Source organism: Furipterus horrens, unplaced genomic scaffold (assembly GCF_987537825.1).
Source record: "Furipterus horrens unplaced genomic scaffold, mFurHor1.1.pri manual_scaffold_16, whole genome shotgun sequence".
NCBI lineage: Eukaryota > Metazoa > Chordata > Mammalia > Chiroptera > Furipteridae > Furipterus > Furipterus horrens.
In genome coordinates, this window is record NW_028327186.1 from 9,735,010 (window position 1) to 9,754,637 (window position 19,628).

Consider the following 19,628-nt stretch of genomic DNA (forward strand, 5'->3'; position numbering starts at 1 on the left):
CGACGCGTGGACGATGGCCCACCAAGGCCCATGTCAGACGTCTCACCTACGGAACTGTGAGGCAATAAATCTGTGCTTGTCAGCCACACAGTTCACGGTAATTTGTCACCGCGGCAATAGAAAATGAATACAGGTCACCTTTGTGTTAGAGAGACGGCACTGAGTCACTGGGACAGACACCAAATGGCCCACAAAGCCTAAAATATTTAGTATATGATCCTTTACAGAAAAAAAATAATAATGTGCCAATCCCTGGTCTTGCCAACAGGAATGCAAAGCGAGCCACAACATTGTCTAGTAGTTACATTTTAAAAAGTGGAATGAAAGAGGTGAAATTCGTTGAATTTCTGTATTTTGCTTAACCCCATATATCCAAACTATGATCAGTACCACATGCGGTCCATACAAACAGGGCGAATGAGATACTTCATATTCTCGGAGCCGTGTCTCTGGAGCCCACGTGTGTGCTCCCCGTCTCCGTGTGGGCTGGCCACAGTTCACGGGCTCATCGGCTGTGGGAGGCAGGCGGGGGGCACACGGCGGCACCAGACCATCTGTAGGAGCTGGGCCCTCGCTGAGGTCGCTGGTGGAGAGGAGCAGTCGGCAGATGGGGAAGTGTCACCGCAAGGTCCCCAAAGTAAAGGCGGTGTCCTCTCCCAGATGCCAGTCTGTCGGAGAAGCCAGCAGCCGCGGGGCTTGCTGTATGGGAGGTAATCCCTCCGGCTGTCCCCCAGCACCCTGCAATATCGCGGAGCGGCCGCCAGGGTCCTCTCGGGCTGGCGATGCCCAGGGCAGGAAGGGAAGAGGGGACAGGGCTTGCCACCTGCTGAGGGGTGAGGAAGGACCGTAGCCGGACATGTGGGAGGCCAGACTTGGGCACAGACTGCTGGACTCTTCCAGAACGCAAGGCCCGTCTAACCAAGTCCAGACTCGCCCTGGAAGCTCAAGTCTTTCTGTGCAAGGACCTCAACGTCCCCGGTGCGCCCTGCGCCCTCCTGCTCTGGCTCCCCGCCCGGCGGGCAGAGCTGCCACCCTCTCTGAAACCGTGCCCACCTTCTCCCTCCTGCTACAGCCCACACCCCAGGCTGCTGGCTTTGGGCGACAGCTGTGTGTGTTGGCCTCCCCATCAGACAGCTTCCCCTGAAGGCAAAGAACCTTTCCATTCCACCTGAGAGCCCTCAGAGCCCCTGAAATACAGTAAGTGCTCACCAACGGCACAGCAAACTCAGCGGCATCCCCACAAAGTCAGCACCATGTGGCTCTGACAGCCCGTGCTCTGTGACCCCGGGGGGGGCTACTTAACCCATCTGTGCCTCAGTCGGTGCATGTGTAACCTGGGGTAATTATGGAGGACGTTCCTCTGCGTTGTGGTGAGGATCAAATGAGCTTTGTATGGCAAACTCCGCACAGAAGGCAGCTGGCACCGTGCCCGGCCCTGAACAATCTATTGCTCTCCATGCACGGCGTCCCCGCCCTTATCTGCCCGCCTACCGTACAAGCTGCAACAGGTCCAAGCCCATTAGAGCAAACACCAGAGGCCTAGACCGTGTCCCCAGAATTCAAGCACCTGCAAGATTTCAGTTCAACAAAATACCGTGGAAACCCATTTTCATGAGAGAACAGGTAGCATCTGCTGCCCTGGGGACATGCTGGTTCCTGCGCCCGCCCCTCCCGCACCGGGGCAGAGCCCGTGGGGCCACCACCCAGGGAGGAAGCACCCCTACCCTGAGGCCTGAGGTCAGAGCTTTGGTCAGATATCGCCAGGCCTCTGGGAAGTCCTTGAGCCAGGACCTGGAGGGCCGCACAGCCACCGCTGTCCCTTTGGGGGTCTGCTTTACAAGAGACCTCGGTGTTACTGAGACTGTTCCGGGGGATTTGGCTCTGGGGAGTTTCTTTTCAGACAAATTATCCAAAAGCTACTTGCCCCCAGCCTGTGAGCGCCCTCTGGAGCCCGCGGGGGGCACAGCTGGGCCGACGCCGGGCATTCCCAGCCGTGGCCCACTGTGTGCCGGGGAGGCCAGGCCCGGCCCAGGAGCAGCTCCCACACACGAACCGGACACGGTAACAGAGCCAAGACGTCACACTCCCTTCTAGTCAAGAGCTGGTAGGACAAGAGAAGGAACAAAGACACAGGGAGCGTCTGTGGGAAAGTCAGGCCAGTGTGCACTTAGTGACTAAGAGCTAAGCAGGAGCTCTGGCGGGAGGAGGGAACCAGAGGCAGTACAGTGGCACTGGCGGGCGTGCCTGGGAGACGTGAGCCACCCCTGGGGGCCGGGGAGGGCAGGGCAGGGGCGCCCCTCGCTCTCCAAGAGCCGGAACGCATATTCCTGCCCATACCTTTCCAGCAGAGCAGGCACCTGTCCTTCTGAGAGCTATTCCCGGGACCCAAGGAAAGCTATGGCTTTCCTGCAAACAAGAGCAGTGTGAGCAGAAAGCTGCCTTGGGCCTTTTTATAAGGAAATCTGATTAAGCGTCTAGCACTCCCATCCAGATGCGTCGCTGGAGGGGTGCGGGGCCAGGTGTGGGTCTGGAGAAAGCCTGTGGGGAGAAGCTCTCCAACTCTGGGTGCCCGATCACCCGACTCAGTAGAGCCAGACTGGAAGTCGCATTGCTAAGCAGTTCCAGGGGGTGGGGAAGGTCTGGGAGCCACGTTTCCAAGCCCCTGGCTAGTGACACTGTGTTTCCCCAATAAGTTTACATTGGTTCCCACCAAACCCCTCTGTCCTAACAGGCTGGACGATCACACGTCTTTGCGAGGATAGAACAACCATGTGTCAGATGTGAGGACAGACTCTGTCAGGAGCCAGGAAACTCCCGCGAGGGATCTGGGAGCAAATGCCACCTCCAGCCGCTAGAAAGGAGGCGTAGCGATCCCCGTCTGAAACCCGGTGGATGGCCGCCAAGGAGGAGGCGCCGCCGGGCAGTCCGGAAAGGGCGGCCCCAGCATTGGGAATGGGCTAAACTGAGCAAGGTGGGAGGCTGTTTTGTGAGAACCCATGGGAGTTGGGGGGGAGCGACCCCCACCAGGAAGGTGGTCCTTCTGCACCCCAGGTCTGGTGAGCTGGGGGTGAGGAAGGCCAGAAACAGGGGAAGTGAAAGGCCAGTGAGGGAGGCCCAGGCTGCAGGAGGGGACGTGGACCAGCAGAAAGGGAGCGGGAGCAGGCGAGGGAGACGAGACCGGAACATCCACACAAATCGCATGACCGGCTGGCGCTGGGGAGCCCAGGAGCTGTCTCAGGGACAGCTCGGGGCGGGGGGGTGGGGGGGGTGGCCAGGGACAGGGAGCAGGCAGCACACAGCCAACAGCAGTCAGAGCCCACACACGGAGCAACGGTGTGCGTGGCCTGCCAGGGAGGCCCACATGTCCGCTGCCCAAGGAGGGGGTCCCCTAGAAGCCAGAGGATGGGCCGAGAAGCAGAGCCTGAGGCGTCTCCTTCGGAGCTCAGAGCGCAGCGTCACCAACTAGGATGTAAAGGCTGGCGAGGCCGCTCTGTGGGGTGGCCAGAGCAGAACAGAGCCGACTCTGCTGACAGCTGCCTGAGGGCTCCGGGTGCCTTTGAACCAGAGCAGGTCCATCCGCCCCTGTCCCCCCCTGCCCAGACCAGAGCCTGCGGACTGAAGGAGCCATATCTGGACTGTGTCTGCCTCCCTTCTGGCAGAACCCGAGAGGCCACGTGAATGCCGCTGGCGCTTGGGGCCTTCGCATCTGCTAGGGCTAACCAGGGGACTGCGTCACGGAGGCTGGGTGAGGCGCCGGGGACGGACTGATCGGGAAGGAGGCTGCAGGGAGAGCCCAGCCGGGTGGGGTCACGGATCACTTGCGACCCACTGTGCAGAGCAGGCGGGGTTTTCAGCGTGTGTGTGGTCCCCAGAGCAGCGGCGTGGGCATCACTGGGGACTTGCCAGAAATGCACAGCCTTGGGCCCACCCAGCCCTGCCGAACCACAAGCTGTAGGGCTGGGCCCGCGCCCTGTGCTGTCAGGCGCCGTCCAGCGACGCTGACGCATGCTGACTGTGAGCGCCACTGGCTTAGCGGAAAGAGCAGACTTCGCAGCCAGACAGATGGCTGGCCTCTCAGCACCAGCGCTCCAAACTCTGCGGCCCTCCCTGAGGAGGTCACCGGACCCCTCTGGGTCTCGGTTTCTGCGTCCTGATCACAGAAGACAAAAAAGTATTGACCTTATAAAGCAGCTCTACGAATTAACACGAATTAGTGCATGTCAGTGGCCAGCACAGGGGACGACACACAGTAGGTCCTCCGTGCACGCTGCTGTGGTTGCCAGGGTACTGGGGGGGCAGTACCGAGACCGGCTCCCACACCAAGCTGCCTGGGCCAGCTCTCCGTCATGGCCTTGCATACAAGAGCTTGTGTAAACGCCACAGCCGCCCACAAGGGATGTGCTACCATCACGGTCGCTGTCATCACCATCTCCGCCCTACGGGGCCAGCAGCGGCCGACCAGGAATGGAACTCCAGCAGCCTGGCTGCAGAACCTTTATAATCCATGGAAGGAGCTTTGTTACTAAGGTTCCACCTCCCGTGCTCACAACAACCCCCAGCTGCCACCACCACTGGGACAGGAGCCCACTGCTTTCAGGCAGAACTTGGAAACCTGTCCCCACCACCATTTGGGACAACTTGACATCTTGGAATCAGACAGTCAAGCTGGAGCGGGACTTCCCACCGCATGCCCTTGCCGACCTGGGACCACGTGAGAAAGCCGCTCAGGATGGCGGCCACCGGCTAGGTGCCCACAGGGGAAGGCAGGGAGCCATGGGGCAGAGGTGACCTGTGTATCCCGCTTGCGCTGCGGCCTGGACTGCAGGCAGGACGGGTCTGGTAGAGGCACACACGGGAACACGCCCAGGGCTGCAGCACCCGGGGCCCATCCCCAGGAGGTGTGGACAGGAGGTCTGAGCCTGAGCAAACGTGCTGAACTGCCACTGAGTCCCCAGAGGTTGGCAGTTTTGTGCGGCCGCATCATGCTGGGAGGCTGGGCACATTCAGGGGTGCTCCGCCCTCAAGCTGCTGGGGGATCCCCTGTGCACACGTCAGGTTTTAGAGACAGCGAGCCAAAGGCAAGTACGATGGAACGACAGGGCTCGGCTTCCTATCACACGCGGGCGCCAGTGCTGAAGCAGCAGGCCCGGACGCGGCATTCCCAGGAGACCCCATCCACCTGCAGGGGCCAGGTCTCCGCGCCCAGGCCCTCCAGAGCTCCAGCACCCCAGCGCACAGGATGCGGGGCTCCCAGGAGGCCCCCGGCCCGTCCTCGTTTGGCCCCTTCCTAGCTCCGCACCTATCCCGAGCCTTGCTCTCCTCTCCTTGGAAAAGGGAGCACCTACCCGACAGTGGGAAGTAAATAAAATAACACACGCGCGCCCCACACAGGGCCTGTCATGCGGACACGCTCGGTGGGAATGGACTGCAAACACGTTGTAGACTCACAAGGAAAGCATGTGCTGAGGTTACATCTCCAAAGCAACTGGGAACCAACTAGGGGGTCTGCCGGGGAGCGGGGATGAAGGGCAGGGCCCAGGCTCCCAGTCCCAAATCCTTGGGAGCAAACAGGCACTAGGAGGGAACCGTCGCCGCCAGAGCAACAAAACAAGAGAACTCGCACCAGACAACAGTGCCCGGCAGACGCTGCTGAATGGCTTCCAATTAATTAACTGATTACAGGATAGAACAGAAGGGGACTCAAAAGAGTGCTGTTGACCTTTAAGAATAATTAATATCATCAGGATACCAAACTCATCCAAGGAAAATAACGAGGAACATGTTCATATTACATTCAAAAGCGCTGCATGGGGAGGCAGATGGGCCTATCTAAGCAGCCTCCCTGTCCTGGCTTCCTGTCCATCAGGCGCGCCCATCCAGCCCCCTCTGGAGACTTGCAGGGGGCTGGGGTGGGGCGGGGGGGTCTGGACCTCCCAGCTCTGCACACACGGGCAGCTGCTGCCCTGGCCCAGGCCTGTGGCCACTGTGCTTGCACAGGCGACAAATGCAGAGCAAGAAGGGCAGAGTGACAGGTCCCCAATGCGGGAAGGGGCAGCAGCCTGCCCTCCTCAGTCCACGTCACGTCTGCGAGCCTCCCTCCCTCCCTAGTGTGCTACCGGGGCCAGCACCCAGGAAGGACCCCACTCCACGTCTGGGGCACATGCCGCTCCTCCAGGCTCCTGCCCCCATCACACCCTTGGGGGGTTAGATGACAGGATGTCTGACGGCGAGCAGTCCACAGGATCCGTGGGGTCGAGGGCCCATCCGCCCTGGCCGGGACGCTGCCCACAGCCCCGTGGTGTTCCTGAGCAGATCTGGAAAGAGCTCTCACCCCGGGAGCCCACGGCTCCTCCCAGAATTCCAGGTAAACTCCTGATCATCCTCTGTGACTCCCTCTAAGAAGCCTCCTGGCCATCACTTCAGATTACCGGTTTTCCCACTCACACCCCCCCCCCCCCAGAGCACTCTGTCCACCCCTTCAGTGTAGCACTCGTCACACCGTCACATGATGTGTCTCAACAGTCCAGCTTCCTGTTAGACAGTGGGCATCCTAGGAATAAAACCCAGCCTTCCTCTGTCTCACTGTGTCCCTGATACAAGCGAAAATACCTGGTACATAGTACGTGCTCAGTGAAAACCCCATGAAGACTTCACTGTCCTCTAAGTAGCTCCAAGGACGCAAGAGGAACCCATTCGTTCAACAAGCCCCGATGACAGGTGGCCAGGCCTGGCTGCCCACCCCCCGTTCGCCCAAGCAGCCCCGGCCCACGTCCATTATCCTGGACTCGTGACTACCATCTCCCCTTTGACTCTCGAAAGTGTTCCCGTTTGCACAGTAATTTTACTGAATCCCTACTATGTGCCCCGTACACTTCTAAGCGTCGGTTTACTGCACAGAACAAAAGAGATAAGCAAACTCTCTAAAGCCAAGTCAGTGGTAGCATCACCCCCGCCGGACTGTGCTGCAAGGCACCTCCAGCCCTTCATCGCTCGGCACACACTCACCTGCTGCCCGGGCCACGCCAGGCAATGCTAGGCATGGGGCCCGTAAGTCACATTCCTTCAGGGAACTCTGGCCATTCACTCTGCTTCTGGAAGAACCTGGCGGGGGAGACCTGTCTGAAAGGTTTGCCCGGGGCTCAGAGGATGAACATGCCCCGTGGGCTTGAGCCCTTTCTGGCCTCATAGGGTGGTGGGAGGCGGTCAGCCTGGCCGCGGCCCCTGGATACCGCGTGCCAGCCGGCCCAGGGCACCTGCCCTTGTTCTAAAACAGCGTGTTACTTCTAACCCTCAGAAAGGGCAGGGCAGACGGTATTTAGAGGAAGGGCCAGCTACAGACACAAGAGACCTTGAAGACCCATCCCAGCACCCCATGATCCTGAGGAGACCCAGCCCCTCCTGACCCCCGCTTTATCCCCAGGTTCTCACCCGTCTGCCGCAGGCCTCTCCCGTCGTACCTTATTCTAAACGGCTGAGAGCTCAGACCTAGGGCTACGCTATTTCCAAAGCCCGGGTGACGGTGCTCCCACTGAACTTCCCTGCCTCCGCCCCCTCCTCCTTCGCTCTCCTTGAGGGCCCTCTGAGCTCCCGCCACGGGAGGGCCAGCTGCCCTCCGTCTCCCTTCCAGGCCCAGCGGAAAACACGTCTCGTCTCCTTTTCATTGCACTTCTCTGCTTTCCTCTCTGGTATTGGCCTCGCAACTCAGGGCTTCCATTTAGTCAGCAAACAATGTCATTCCTCCACTGTTTGCTGCAATTCTGGCCAGTGTGGTCCAACTGTTCGGGAAAGGCCGCGTCCATTCCTGCTCCGCACGGCCTCTCGCCCGTAGAGACCTGGCAGCGTCACTGGAGCCGGTGCACAGGGGAGAAGATGAGGTAGGAATCGTGTCTCATACTGAATATACGGGGCCCGGAGCCGGCCCCCACCCCCTGGGTTCCGCAAAGACCATCAGTGGGTGCTGCCTCACCTTCTCCGGGCTGGTGAGGACTGACACGACCTGAGTGCGAGGCGGCATCTGTTCGCAGAGACAAGACCCTTTGCACTGAGCATCAGTGCAATGGGGGCAGGGGCGGGGGGCCCATAGGTGCTTGGGCCTGGCAAAGGCTGTACCACACTGGGACCCGTGACCTGGGTTTCTCCTTACAGCTCTTTTCACGAAGCCGAAGGTACAGTTTGCACTTTGATCACAAGCACCGCTAATTAAAGCGCGCAGGTGAGTTCCCCCGAACGGTTTGATTTCACAAGCCCTGCACTGCACAGGCTGCCAGACTCAACTGATTCTGCCTCCTACCAGCACGACTGGGGCTGACCTCAACTTAATTTAAAATCTTGAGCTTTGAATACAAGTACAAACAACTAATTAACTTGCTAATCATTTCCGCCTGTTATGGGGATTTTTCCAGAATCATTAACAATAATCATGTAAATAAGCGAAGGAAAACTGTAATGCAGAAATAATTTTCTGAGACATACAAGTCGCGGGTAACATTTGTTGAGTACTTGTCAGGAACTACTCACGAGATGCTCTAAAGATATTAGGCCACCGAATTTCCCCAGAACCCTTTTATGGGTGTGTTATTGTTATGATGTGTTCTCATTGTACAGATAAAGAATCCATGGCTTAGAGATGAGGGAAATAGTCCAAGGTCATGAGGGTGGTAACATTAAAATAAGGCCTGAATCACTAGGTCTGATTCCGGAACCCACACCCCTAGCTCACTACCACATGCACGCCTCTGCATGCCTGCACACACACATGCACACAGGCCAGAGGTGGCATGGTCGCCATTGGAGGACTCTGTTTCATACACGCAGGTGGAAGCATTCCCAGAATGCAGACGGCACCCCGTCGTGAGGGGCAAACCCACCAGCATAGTAACTGTGCCAGCTCCGCTGTGCTCCTCCCACAGCCCAGCCCCCTCTTACTATTCCCGGGAGAAAGCACATGACAGACCCACGTGCCAGGGGTCCCAGTCCACAGGAGCAGAACAGGTTTATAAAGTGACAGGCACAGCAGCCCCGGGCTGCAGACGCTGGCACTGCAGCTCAGGGCCCTTCCCAGCCCCGCGGCCTGAAACAGTTCCCCATCTGGGGCAACCGAAGTCGCAAATCACAGTCCTCGCTCCCTCTGCACTGGGCCCGGGAGGAGAGGAGGCTGGAGGAGCAGACCTTTCTCGCGTCCTCTTCCCCGCTTATGTCTGGATCCCACCGGGGCCCGCATGTGCTCGGTTCTTCTAGCGTGCCACCTGGCACTTCAGGACACAGGTCAGCCGCAGCGGCGGCGATGGCATTAGAGAGAAGATGAGGGGCAGGCCAGAGCCTGGGAGCCACTCTCTGGGGAGCTGCGCACAGTTCCCAGGGCCCCGCCGCTCCCTGAGCTCTGGCCATGGTGCTGAATCCCCAGGGAGAGGGACCTGGAGGCTGAGTCGGGTAAGCAAAAATAGTGGTGGCCTGATGCCAGTTTCCCCACCAAGAACAAATAATTTTTCAATAGTCCTTCAGGAAAGCTGAGCTCCCGACCACCCCCAGAGGGGCAGACGGACCTTTGCACCACGATGCAGCATAACGACCATGAATTCTGGAGCAGACGTTTAGATATGAATCCGTATCTTTAGCTGTGTGACCTCGGGCAAGGCACATGACCTCTCTGAGCCCCAGAGACCCTCACTTGTAACACAGGAAAAACATCACTTCTTCGAGCAGAATTACTGTGGGAAGACGGCCTAGCAGAGAGACTAACACAATAAGCTTTTCTCCCCTCTCTTTTCCTCGGGCTTTGCTCACTGCTTCCTGGGAGGGCGCACGCACACACACAGTCCATAGGCTTTCCCCCTCTTCCTCTGGACTGCTGCATGTGTTCCTCGAGGACAAGCCTAAGGCCATGTCCCTCCGCAGCCCTTCCCCAGCACCCCTGGTGTGCAGGACCCTCTGCTGGGTACGGTTCAGCCCGTCAGCAGACGTGAACACACTGGCACCCCTGGCCTGAGAAAGTGAGTTTTAGCTTCCCAAGCAGACTGAACATTCCAGCTTCACCTGGACCACGTCTTGCTTTGACACCTCCATTCCTCCCCACCCCCAAATCACAGAGCTGGCTGCAGGGGGGCATGTGCAGGGCAGCTGTCACCTGCATTCAGCCAGGCCCATCATAGCAACTCTCGGTACAGTCACCTAAGAGATCTGGAACCTCACAGTATCTGAATGCTTTCAAATGACATCTGGGTTAGCTTCTGGCGATGACCCAGCTACCACAACGTCACCAGCAAAAGCAATGTTGGAACGTGTGACCCATGTCATGGGGAAGGAAATTGAAAGAAAAGGTCGAGTGGGGACTGAGGGTAAGCCTCAGAGCAGCATCACGACCCTGCGATCCAGACACCGGATGGGTCCCCTCTCGGATGCTGGCAATACTCCCGCAGCCACACACGCAGTGACAGCCCCGCACCGTGTGCCCTGCAGGCGCCAAGCAGACACATCCTCTCATGTCCTAGGTGCTCAGGGGACCCAGCAGGTGCCTGGCACGTTCTAGGCGCACCAGTGAACGCGTGGGTCAGGACACCAGAAATAAGAAAGTCCCTGAAACTCTGATCGGATGTAACGCTACAGAAAAGGCCAGGCCAGCTGTCCCTAAGGAACCCGCCATGTGTCAGAACCTCAAGTGCACTGTCTCATCCAAGTCCCCAAACAAGCCTGAGAGGGAGAGAGATTTTCTCGCCACAGGAAAGACCCAGCTCAAAGAGATGAGGAGGCTTCACCAGGGTCTCGCCGCGGCCTCGCAGGCCTGCGGGGAAGTGAGCCTGGTCGGCCTGCCTCCAGAACCTCTGTCCTCAGGCACAACACTCCGCCTTTCCTCTCCACGCTCAGCCCAGTGAGGCGCAGGCGGGCAGGGCGAGGACCTCCCAGCACAGCCCCGTGCCTGGGAACCCACCTACCGCGTGCTGCTGAGGATCTCTGACACGGCCAGCGTGGGCTCTGGAGCACGTGCGGGCGCAGTCGGCAAGGGAGGCTTTGCAGAGACACACACCAGAGAGAGGGAGAGGGAGACGAAGAGCAACAGGCGGAAGGAAGGCTGGGAGGGGCGGGGAAGGGCAGACAGACAGCAGGCTGCTGGGGGCCGGGGCTGGAGGGTGCCCTTGTTAATATTCTGCGTGGCGTCCCGACCGCGTAAGCTTTATTTAAGAACGTGCCCGACTGTATAATTACAAGGCCTTAATTTGTTTTCTTTTCTGCACAATAAATAAGGGGCGCACGGCTGCTCTCCGCCAACACCACCCTTGCTGCATCGGCAGAGGCTGCTGACTGAGGATGGGCAGCTGGCACGGGGAGGGGCAGCCCCATGGGGCACAGCTGGGCTCAGCAGGTGGGGGAAGGGACAGGAGGACCAAGGGGGCCGCTCTCGCTGCGGGCGGGCGGGTGGTGAAGCAGACACTGTGGGCACCCGGCTCTGAGGGCGTCAGCCCAGCATGGAGCCAGGCCCGGTGGCCGCAGGGGTGAGGCTGTCCCGGCGCCCATAGGCAGAAGCCCACTTCCTCTGCGCGGTGGCTGTGCCCAGGGCATGGGGCACTTCAGCCTTCGGACCTGCCCAGGGAGGAGAGAGAAACAAAGGGCCGCGCAGCTCCTCCATCACACCCTCGTCTGCCCACCACTGGGTGTCGGCCATGTGCCGGCTCGGGCAGTGAAGAGGCAAGAGGTCTCAGGAGAGCTTCCCGCCCAGTGGGGACAGCAAGCGTCGCACAATTAGCAGGACAACGGTTGGGTGCAAATGTACACTTATGGGACAAGTGCAGTGGAAGCCAAAGGACAGGAACCTAAGGAAAGTGACAGGGAGCAGTGTCTGGGGGGCGGGGCTGTGAGGAGCTGCCATGGAGCCCTGAGCCGAGCTGGAAGGAGGGGACATGACGTGACGCGTGTGGGGCTGAGGGGCAGGAGCTGGGCGGTCAGTGGGGGTGCGAATGGACCGCGGCCGGAGGCCCCGCGGTGGCCCTGCCAGGCCCCTGCCCAGGCTGCGCGCTCACCTGGCAGACCGAGCAGGCGCCTGGCTCTTAGCCCAAGGGCATCAGAGAACCGGATAAAAACGTTCCAGCCGCCTCCTCGCCAGCTCACACTGGAGGACACGCGGGACCGAGCACAGGCTCCAGGGCGGTGCCACGGACTCTGGTCTGGAGGACAGGCCGCGCTGGGCAGGCAAGCGCCGAGACCGCCTCAGAAGGAGGCCAGGGGTCACCCGACGCGGGCCTTCTGCGCAAGGGGAGTGGACACGGGCCCTGTCCCTCGTGGCCCTGACTCCCTCCTGCTCTGCTCAGATCACAGGAGCCACCTCGGGGACAGGAAGCTGCAAGCGGGGGCCCTGACCTTTCTGTGCTCCTGCGCAGAAGCCACAGGACACGAGGGCAGTGGGGAGTCATGCCATCCACCCGACTCCAGCTTCAGTGGGGGCCTGGGGCCCCTCGGACATGCCACCCCGTCCCCTTCACTGCCGGGCCTCTGGACACACGAATGGCTCCCGCTGCCCAGAGCAGTCCTCACGCGAGACCCCACACCTGTTCCCCCACCAAGTCCATCCCCGCTGCGCCTCCTCCTGCCCCCTAAGGTGCTAGGTTGCCTGTCATCACCCCAGGGGACCGTACCACTGCCATTCCTCCGTCCCCAAAGAGGAGCCCCTGCCCCTGCCGATGCTCCCCAGGAGTCCTTAGTCCCCGTCACATCGTAGAGTAACTGCCTCTGCCCGCCAGCCCAGAACAGTCACCGTGGTGGGTCCCCTAGAGGACCACCCAGGCACGGTGGTCCCAGAGGCCCCTGAGGACCAAGGCCAGCGGCCCCAAGGGACAAAGGGGTTAGCCAGGGAAGGAAAGAGACTTGCGCAAATCCATCAAGAAGAAACCAGGGAGGAAGAGGCAGGAGGCCGCCCGCCTGCTGAGCAATGGAGAGGGACAAAAATTAATGAGGACTCCGAAGTAGCCATGAGACTAATCTCATTTTCTAAATCTGTCCTTAACAAGAAAAATGGAGACAAGAGATATGGACAAATGGGGAGTAATGAAGCCTAAGGGGAGGGGAAAAAAAAGAAAAGAAAACCGGCTGAGAATAAACAAGGCTGGAAAATATGAGCCCGGGTCTCATCTCCGAGGCCAGGGGACGCGCAGCCCGGAGGCCACAGTGTTTACTCAGCATGAGGCTGAGTTTTCAGAAGGCAAAGCTGACAAGGTCGCCGCTAAACTCTTAAAGTTCAGTCCCAGGATCCTAGAGAAGGGAGACTCCCGAAATCAAAATGAACCCGGCGTCTTCAGGGAGGGGACTTCCAGCTAAGAGTTGCGAAAGACCACACACACGGTCTGGGCCACGGCGGGTCTGGCCTGGGTACACCAGGATGTTGTTCACAGAACAGGGTGAACAGAAGAAAATTGCCAAGAAGGACATCAGCAATTCCAGGACCGCAGAAAGTCTGGTGGAGAGACACAAATGGACAAGAAAAGAGAAACTCAGTTGAAGAAGACAGAGGGTGTGAGCGGACTGGAAAGTGACTTTCTTTGGAGACAGCAGATACATGAACTGGGGGTAAAAGAGTTCAGGTCGAAAATCCAGAGCTTGGTGAATTCTAGGGCACAAAACACACTTCAGGTTCAAGAGGAGCCAGAAGGAACATCGGAAAAAGGAACGACGAAGGTTCTGCCTGGTCGTCAGGGGTCACGGGGGCGGGTGTGGGAAACGGCCGGGGACCCAGGCACATGCACAAAAACACCTGCATTCGGCGGCGCCAGGAGGTCCCCGGTGCCAAGCTGCAGGCGTAGGCAGAGTCTCGGGTGTCAGGGCAGCGGCCTTAGAGGTCACCTAATCTGGTCCACACCCCTCCCTTCCCAGATTCTGTAACAGGGTCCGCCAGCGTTCCTGCCTGGCACCGGGGCCAAAGGCAGACAGGGCCAATGCCCGAGAGGCAGCCAGTGGGCGTGTCAGGAAGGCAGTTTAACATGAGATCTAGGATTTGAACGCTGGCCTCTCTCCCTCCACAGGCCACACTCTGATTGTTAGCTACACAGTGTTCGGTGGCTGAGTCCTCTGCACAGAACAGAGGAAGGGAACACATGGGGGAGCAGTGAGGGGACAAGCGTGCCCATTACCAATCCTACCGGGACTCAGAGGGAAGTCTGAGTGTAGTAGAGGTAAGAGGCAGGCAGCGAGCAAACATCTCCTAATGTAATAGCTACACACTGTCTTGGGGCCCAGAATGGAGACAAAAGCAGAAAAAGCACTGAGTGATGTGCAACACGTGATAAATCAGTCTCTACGTTTCCATCCCCGTGACCTCAGGAGAAATGCCCGCCTTCCCAGCCATGTTCCGAAAGGGCCGGGACTCCAGCCGCTTCCCCCGTCCCCCCGCCCAGTGCCACTGACCCTCTCCTTGCGCCCGCCACCAGCTGACACAATTATGCTGAAATCAGGACACTCTCCCCACCTCACTCCATCACACACCCACACAGGTCAGCTCAGGGCTGGCTCTCTTGGCTGAAGATCACGTGCGTGTTTGCTCAGGACAGAGAGCAATAACTTCACAAGGCATCCAGAGCTTTGGGGGGATAAGAAACTGAACACGAGAGAGATCCCACCACAACAACTCTCAGGGATTAAATAATTTTGGCTGCTGGGATCTTACATTACACATTCTTGGAAATAAAAGTGGGCCACGGGCTAATGCTAAGAAATCTTTCATAATAAAGATATCCGGGTGGTAACGTAACTGTCATTACAGCGTTTGACCTGAATAGGAAAAGGAACTAAACAGAGCTTTCTCAACAGAAGTCTCTGCGGACGGCTGGTGCTAGGTCCCCGCGGCAAGAGGTGGCTCTCTCTCTCAGAAAAGTGTAAGGATTCCCACCCCTCCCGTGAAAAGTTCTTACTGTGAACACTGGAGACAAGACATGCCTGGGATGTAGAGAAAAGGGCATGGAATTCAGAGTCACAGGGATCAGAGGCCAAGGCCTGGCTGCCCCACGAGCTGCCATGTGACCCTGAGGGAGTTCAGTTTTGACGGCCGAGCCTCGGTGTTCTCAGCTGTGGGATGGGCACAGCAGAGCCCTGGCTTCAGTTACTGCGAGGAGTGGATCGTATTTGCAAAGCAGAGTCCTTGGGACCTAGTAAGTTCTTAACCACGATGTGCCTTTTCCTTTCCTGAGGCAAGCTTTTTTTTTTTTTTAAATGCAATTTTCTAAACATCCTAATAACTTTTTAAAAAATCATCTCCGTGCAAAGCACGGCCCCTCCTGGCCCAGGGGAAAGAGCAGCAAAACTCCCAGAGAGGGACTCAGAGGTCTCCGTGGCTTTCTACCTCTGCTGCTCACGAGTGAGGCCTCCCGGGGCTGGAGCTTAAGCTGCCCTCGCCCCAGGTTGGTGCCAGATGAAGTGAGAGGATGCCAGAGAAAGCACTTTGGAAACCGTGACGTGCCCCCCAGATGGGAGAAAACACCACATTTGGGTGCAGTTCATGGACCTCCCTTAAGGCCACCCCAGGCCTTGGAGATCCGGCCAGGGCGTGAGCCACACCAGAGCAAACAGACCCCAGAGAGGACGCGATGGGCCAGCCGCAGAGGGTCGGCGGGAGGACACGGCTGGCAATGCAAGTTCAAGAGCGTAGGTGGATGTGGTCTCCAGTCAGACGAAAGTAACGTGTGAGCCGATCCATTGCAATTGCTGGGGTCCTTTCTGGAACTAATAGCACTGGGGTGGGGTACACAGAGTCCAGAGCAGGGGACCAAATGGAGAGAACAGAGAATCAACTGGGGTTTATTGTCCTTACTCAAGGAAGACACCGGAGAGTGCAGATATGAGCATTCCAGGCCCCAGAGAGGCGGACTGCCGTGGAGGACAGAAATCCAGCTTTTCCAGAATAGAGTGGTGTTGGCTGCCTCATCCCTCCTCCTTGACTCTATTATCACCACCCCCGTCGTCGTCGTCGGCAGCCGTCCGTCTCGAGAGACGATGGTGTAGCTTCTTAAGAGTCTATCTGCACCGCCGAGAATGGCTGTGCAGTCCAAGTCGGGAGTGACACGGTATCTGTCTCCTCCCGTGTTGAATTGACATCTTGTGATGACGCTGAAGTGTCCTCTCCAGTGAAGCTGAAGCTACAGAGCCTGGGCAGGGTGATATGGAGGGTCTGCTGTTGCCCATGCAGCAGACCCCCCCCTCTCTTCGCAGCTGAAGGGTCCAAGGGAAAGACGGAGTCAATACAGCTTGGCTTCAGGTGCGCCGCAGTAATAACAATAATTACTATCGTTATTAGCAATGGCCATGTCTGAACTCGGACTCCTTACCGGGCCTCCTATCGTTCAGTCCTGACCACACTTGTCCCTGAAATAGGCACTGTTATTACACCCATTTGACAGGTTAGCAGCTAGCTATTCCAAGTATCAGTTTGGAAAATCCGGGATAGGATCTAAGGGTCAAGAATATCCCAGTCTCTCACTCGCTCAAAAAAAAAAAGGTTTTCTCTTGCTATATATGAATCAATATTTCACTTTTTCACATACAATAAAAACTAAAAGAGTGCAGAGCAGACAGTCACTCATAAACCTTGACGTGGGGCCTCTCTGTGGCAGACACCTTGGTTCCCCCTGGACCTTGTAGGTTCACGGTCATGCACAAGGAGGAGCTACACCGCCCAGGACAAGTGCAGCTCAGGGACTGGGGACAGCTGAGCCAGGCACTTTGGATAACCTGGCATCAAAGCAAGTGCAATGATTTCACTTCCTGCTTCTTATTCTATATAGAGAACACTTCTTAGCCATCACCCTAAAAAAAAAGCAGACAGAGAGAAAGAAAAAGAAAGAAGAAGCCACCAAGCCAGGACTTAGCGATTAGTGTTGGGGTAAGTGATCGTCTTGTGACTGCTCAGCCGGGGCCGGAAGACTCGTGAGAGCATTTTGGCAGCAGAAATAGAAGGTGCTGTGAGCGGGCAGAGAAGCCTGGCCCACTTGCCAGGAGCACATGTCCCGAAGCTGCCGGGAAACTGAGTCCGTTGGGAGCTGGGTGTGACCTGACAACTGGGCGAGGTTCATAAATCAATGCAGCGATGGAGCCAAGCCTGCTCCTCAATCTCTTGACTCTCTGTGAGCCCCGGGCGCCTCTACATGACCCTCCCCCTCCCGCCATGCCTATCGGAGCCCCTCAACCAGGGGCTGACCTTTCGCACCAAGGTGAGCACCCGATTTGCCCCAATGTGCAGCCAGGCCCAAACTGCAGGTGAAAGGCAGTCACCCCTCCTTCTCGCTCTTGCTCCCCATGCAACCCATGCAAGTACTTGGGCAAGGACTGGCCATTGCACTCAGGGGAAAAAGGGGCCCAAGGTCACGGCAGGCTTCCTGGTACCACCAGAACCTAGTGTAACCAGACACCCTGCCCCCAAAGCCTTGGGAGCCTTGTGAGGCCCGGCAGCCTGTCACTCACCACGCAGCCCATGGCAGATCATCCCCCCGAAATGGTGGGTCATAGCCCTCGTCTGGGGCCTCAAGGGTAAGTCAGAGACATTCCAATACAACCCACTTCATAGACACCCATTACCTGGGATGCAGCCCTGCCCCCTCTTCTGTGGCCCCCGAAACGTGATGGGTCCCAAAGCCCTCTTGGTTTCCACAGGAGCTGCAGATGACAGTGTCCTAGGAGGCTTTCCAGCATGAGCCCCCAGGCACTGTCCCCAAGGGGGATCCTTCCACTGCACCCCAGAGTCTCCAGCCCAGAGCGAGGTGTGAGGAGGAGGCGCCAAGTTCATGTGCTTGGGCCCCACAGGTGCAGCCGGAGGCCCTGCACCACCAGACATGGCAGGTCGGGGGAGGGGGGCAGTGGTGGGGGACGCACAGCCAGTCATCCCAACTGGGGCCAGGGGACCGGCAGTGTGTCCCAAACAAAGCTGTGTGACCTGATATACAGAAGGCCCCACTTCTCTGGGCCCTTTTCCACTGACCCCAGAATCCGTGTAGATGCGGCATCCGGTCTGGCCCAGCTCTGCGCCTCCTAACCCTTCCCACTCCGGCTCACACACACACGGACCCACAGGTGGTCTCGGAAGCATCGCAGTCACAGCCTATAGGAGTGGGATTTCTTACCACTCACATTCCATAAAACTGCAGATTTTTCATGAAAAATGAACAAACTTAGGAGTCAGGACCCCCTCCTGAGAATCCCTGGTACCAAGCTTTTCCTTCTGACAGGAACCTGAGAGAACATCAAATCCAAAACCCTTGTTTTAAGAGGCAAAATCTGAGGCCCAGAGAAGTCGACGGGCTTGTCCCAGGGCACACGGCTCCAACGCCCAGGACCATCTCCCTGCCGCCTGCGGCCCAGGACCCGGCTCTACTCACATGGAGCGCAAGTGGGGGTTCTTGGCAAAGGCTCTGGGCTGGATGCTCCGAAGTCCTGAGTTCTTGATGGTCCTGGAGAGAGAAGAAACGAGGGTCAGCAAAGCTGATGGAGCCGAGGGACGTCTGCCCTGGGCTGAGGGTGAGAGGAGGTCAGGCCAAGACTGGCCCTGCAGCCGCCCTTGTGAACTGGACTCATTCCTCCATCAGCGGCGCTGGGCAGTCCAACTGGGGTGCCAGGTGAGGGGTGTCTGGGCTCATACCCCAATGGGACCCGGGGGATAGTTCAGGATGGCAGTGGGCAGTGCTGGCAGCTATCCTCACCCAGACTGGCAGGAGCATGAGAACGGGGCTCCCCCTTGGGGCCTCCTTTCCCCACTTGAAATACCCCACAGCCGCCGAAGTCCAGAGGAAGTGGCGGCTGGGAAGCCCAGACTCCATGGGGACCGTCGGTCAAGCAGAGGGAGGAGAAGAGAGCCCCAGCCCGGGAGACCTGGGCTCGGCTCCTGCCTTGAAACCGGGACTGAGCTGAGCTTCCAGGCAAGGCCCTTGCCTCCTAGGCCCCGGTGAGCCGTGGGGCCGTGAGGGCAGTGCTGCCTCTGCTAACAGGGGGCCCCAGGAAATGCAGACAGAGGCCTTGCAATGGCCTCCCCCAGCTCAGAAGGCAGAGGGCAGCGCTCCCCCTCCTCCCCGAGAGCCCCCACTGTGGCCCGGCGCACTCACAGCTTCTGCAGGCCCGTGTAGAGCTCCATGTCCACGGCGTTGAGCGTGTGCAGACCACGCCAGTTCTCTATGTGTCTGCGGGAGGAAAGGCAGCACGCGTCAGCCGTGGGGCCCGGGCTTGTGTCCTAGATCGGCCACACGCGAGCGGGGCCTTCCGTCGAGTCCCCACACATCCCTGAGCCTCGGTCTCCTCCTCTGCACGGGGACGGGCACCCCGCCTGCCTGCGGGGCCACTGTGAGGTCCTGGGGGCAGCGTGTCACGGCCCCTTAGCCACAGAAAGATTTGCAACCCAGTCCCCTTCTGCTCCCTCTGCTTCCTTTTCTTTTGGGGGGATTTCCTAAGGACAGGCCCCGTTTCCTAGTTTCTGCCCGTAAAGACAATACAAATGGTATGTTTAGAAAAAGGGGGATGGCCCTGACCAGTGAGGTTCAGTGGGTTGGGCATCATCCTGCAAGGTAGCCAATCGGACCCCCAGTCAGGGCACGGGCCTGGGTTGGGGGTTCGGTGCCCAGTTGGGGCGAGTATAAGAGGCAGCCCATCAATGTTTCTCTTGCACATCGATGTTT

At 58.4% G+C, this 19,628-nt stretch overlaps 1 protein-coding gene across 1 annotated transcript in view; it reads right to left on the reverse strand.

Moving 5' to 3' along the window:
* Window positions 1–19,628, reverse strand: part of LOC149992063 (NT-3 growth factor receptor-like) — a 76,059-nt gene that overhangs the window by 16,115 nt on the left and 40,316 nt on the right. Inside the window, exons 2-3 of the mRNA XM_090263828.1 lie at window positions 19,062–19,136; window positions 18,342–18,413 (exon numbers count right to left, since the gene is read on the reverse strand). Of these exons, the coding sequence (XP_090119954.1) occupies window positions 18,342–18,413; window positions 19,062–19,136 (147 nt within the window). The remainder of the gene's footprint in view (window positions 1–18,341; window positions 18,414–19,061; window positions 19,137–19,628) is intronic.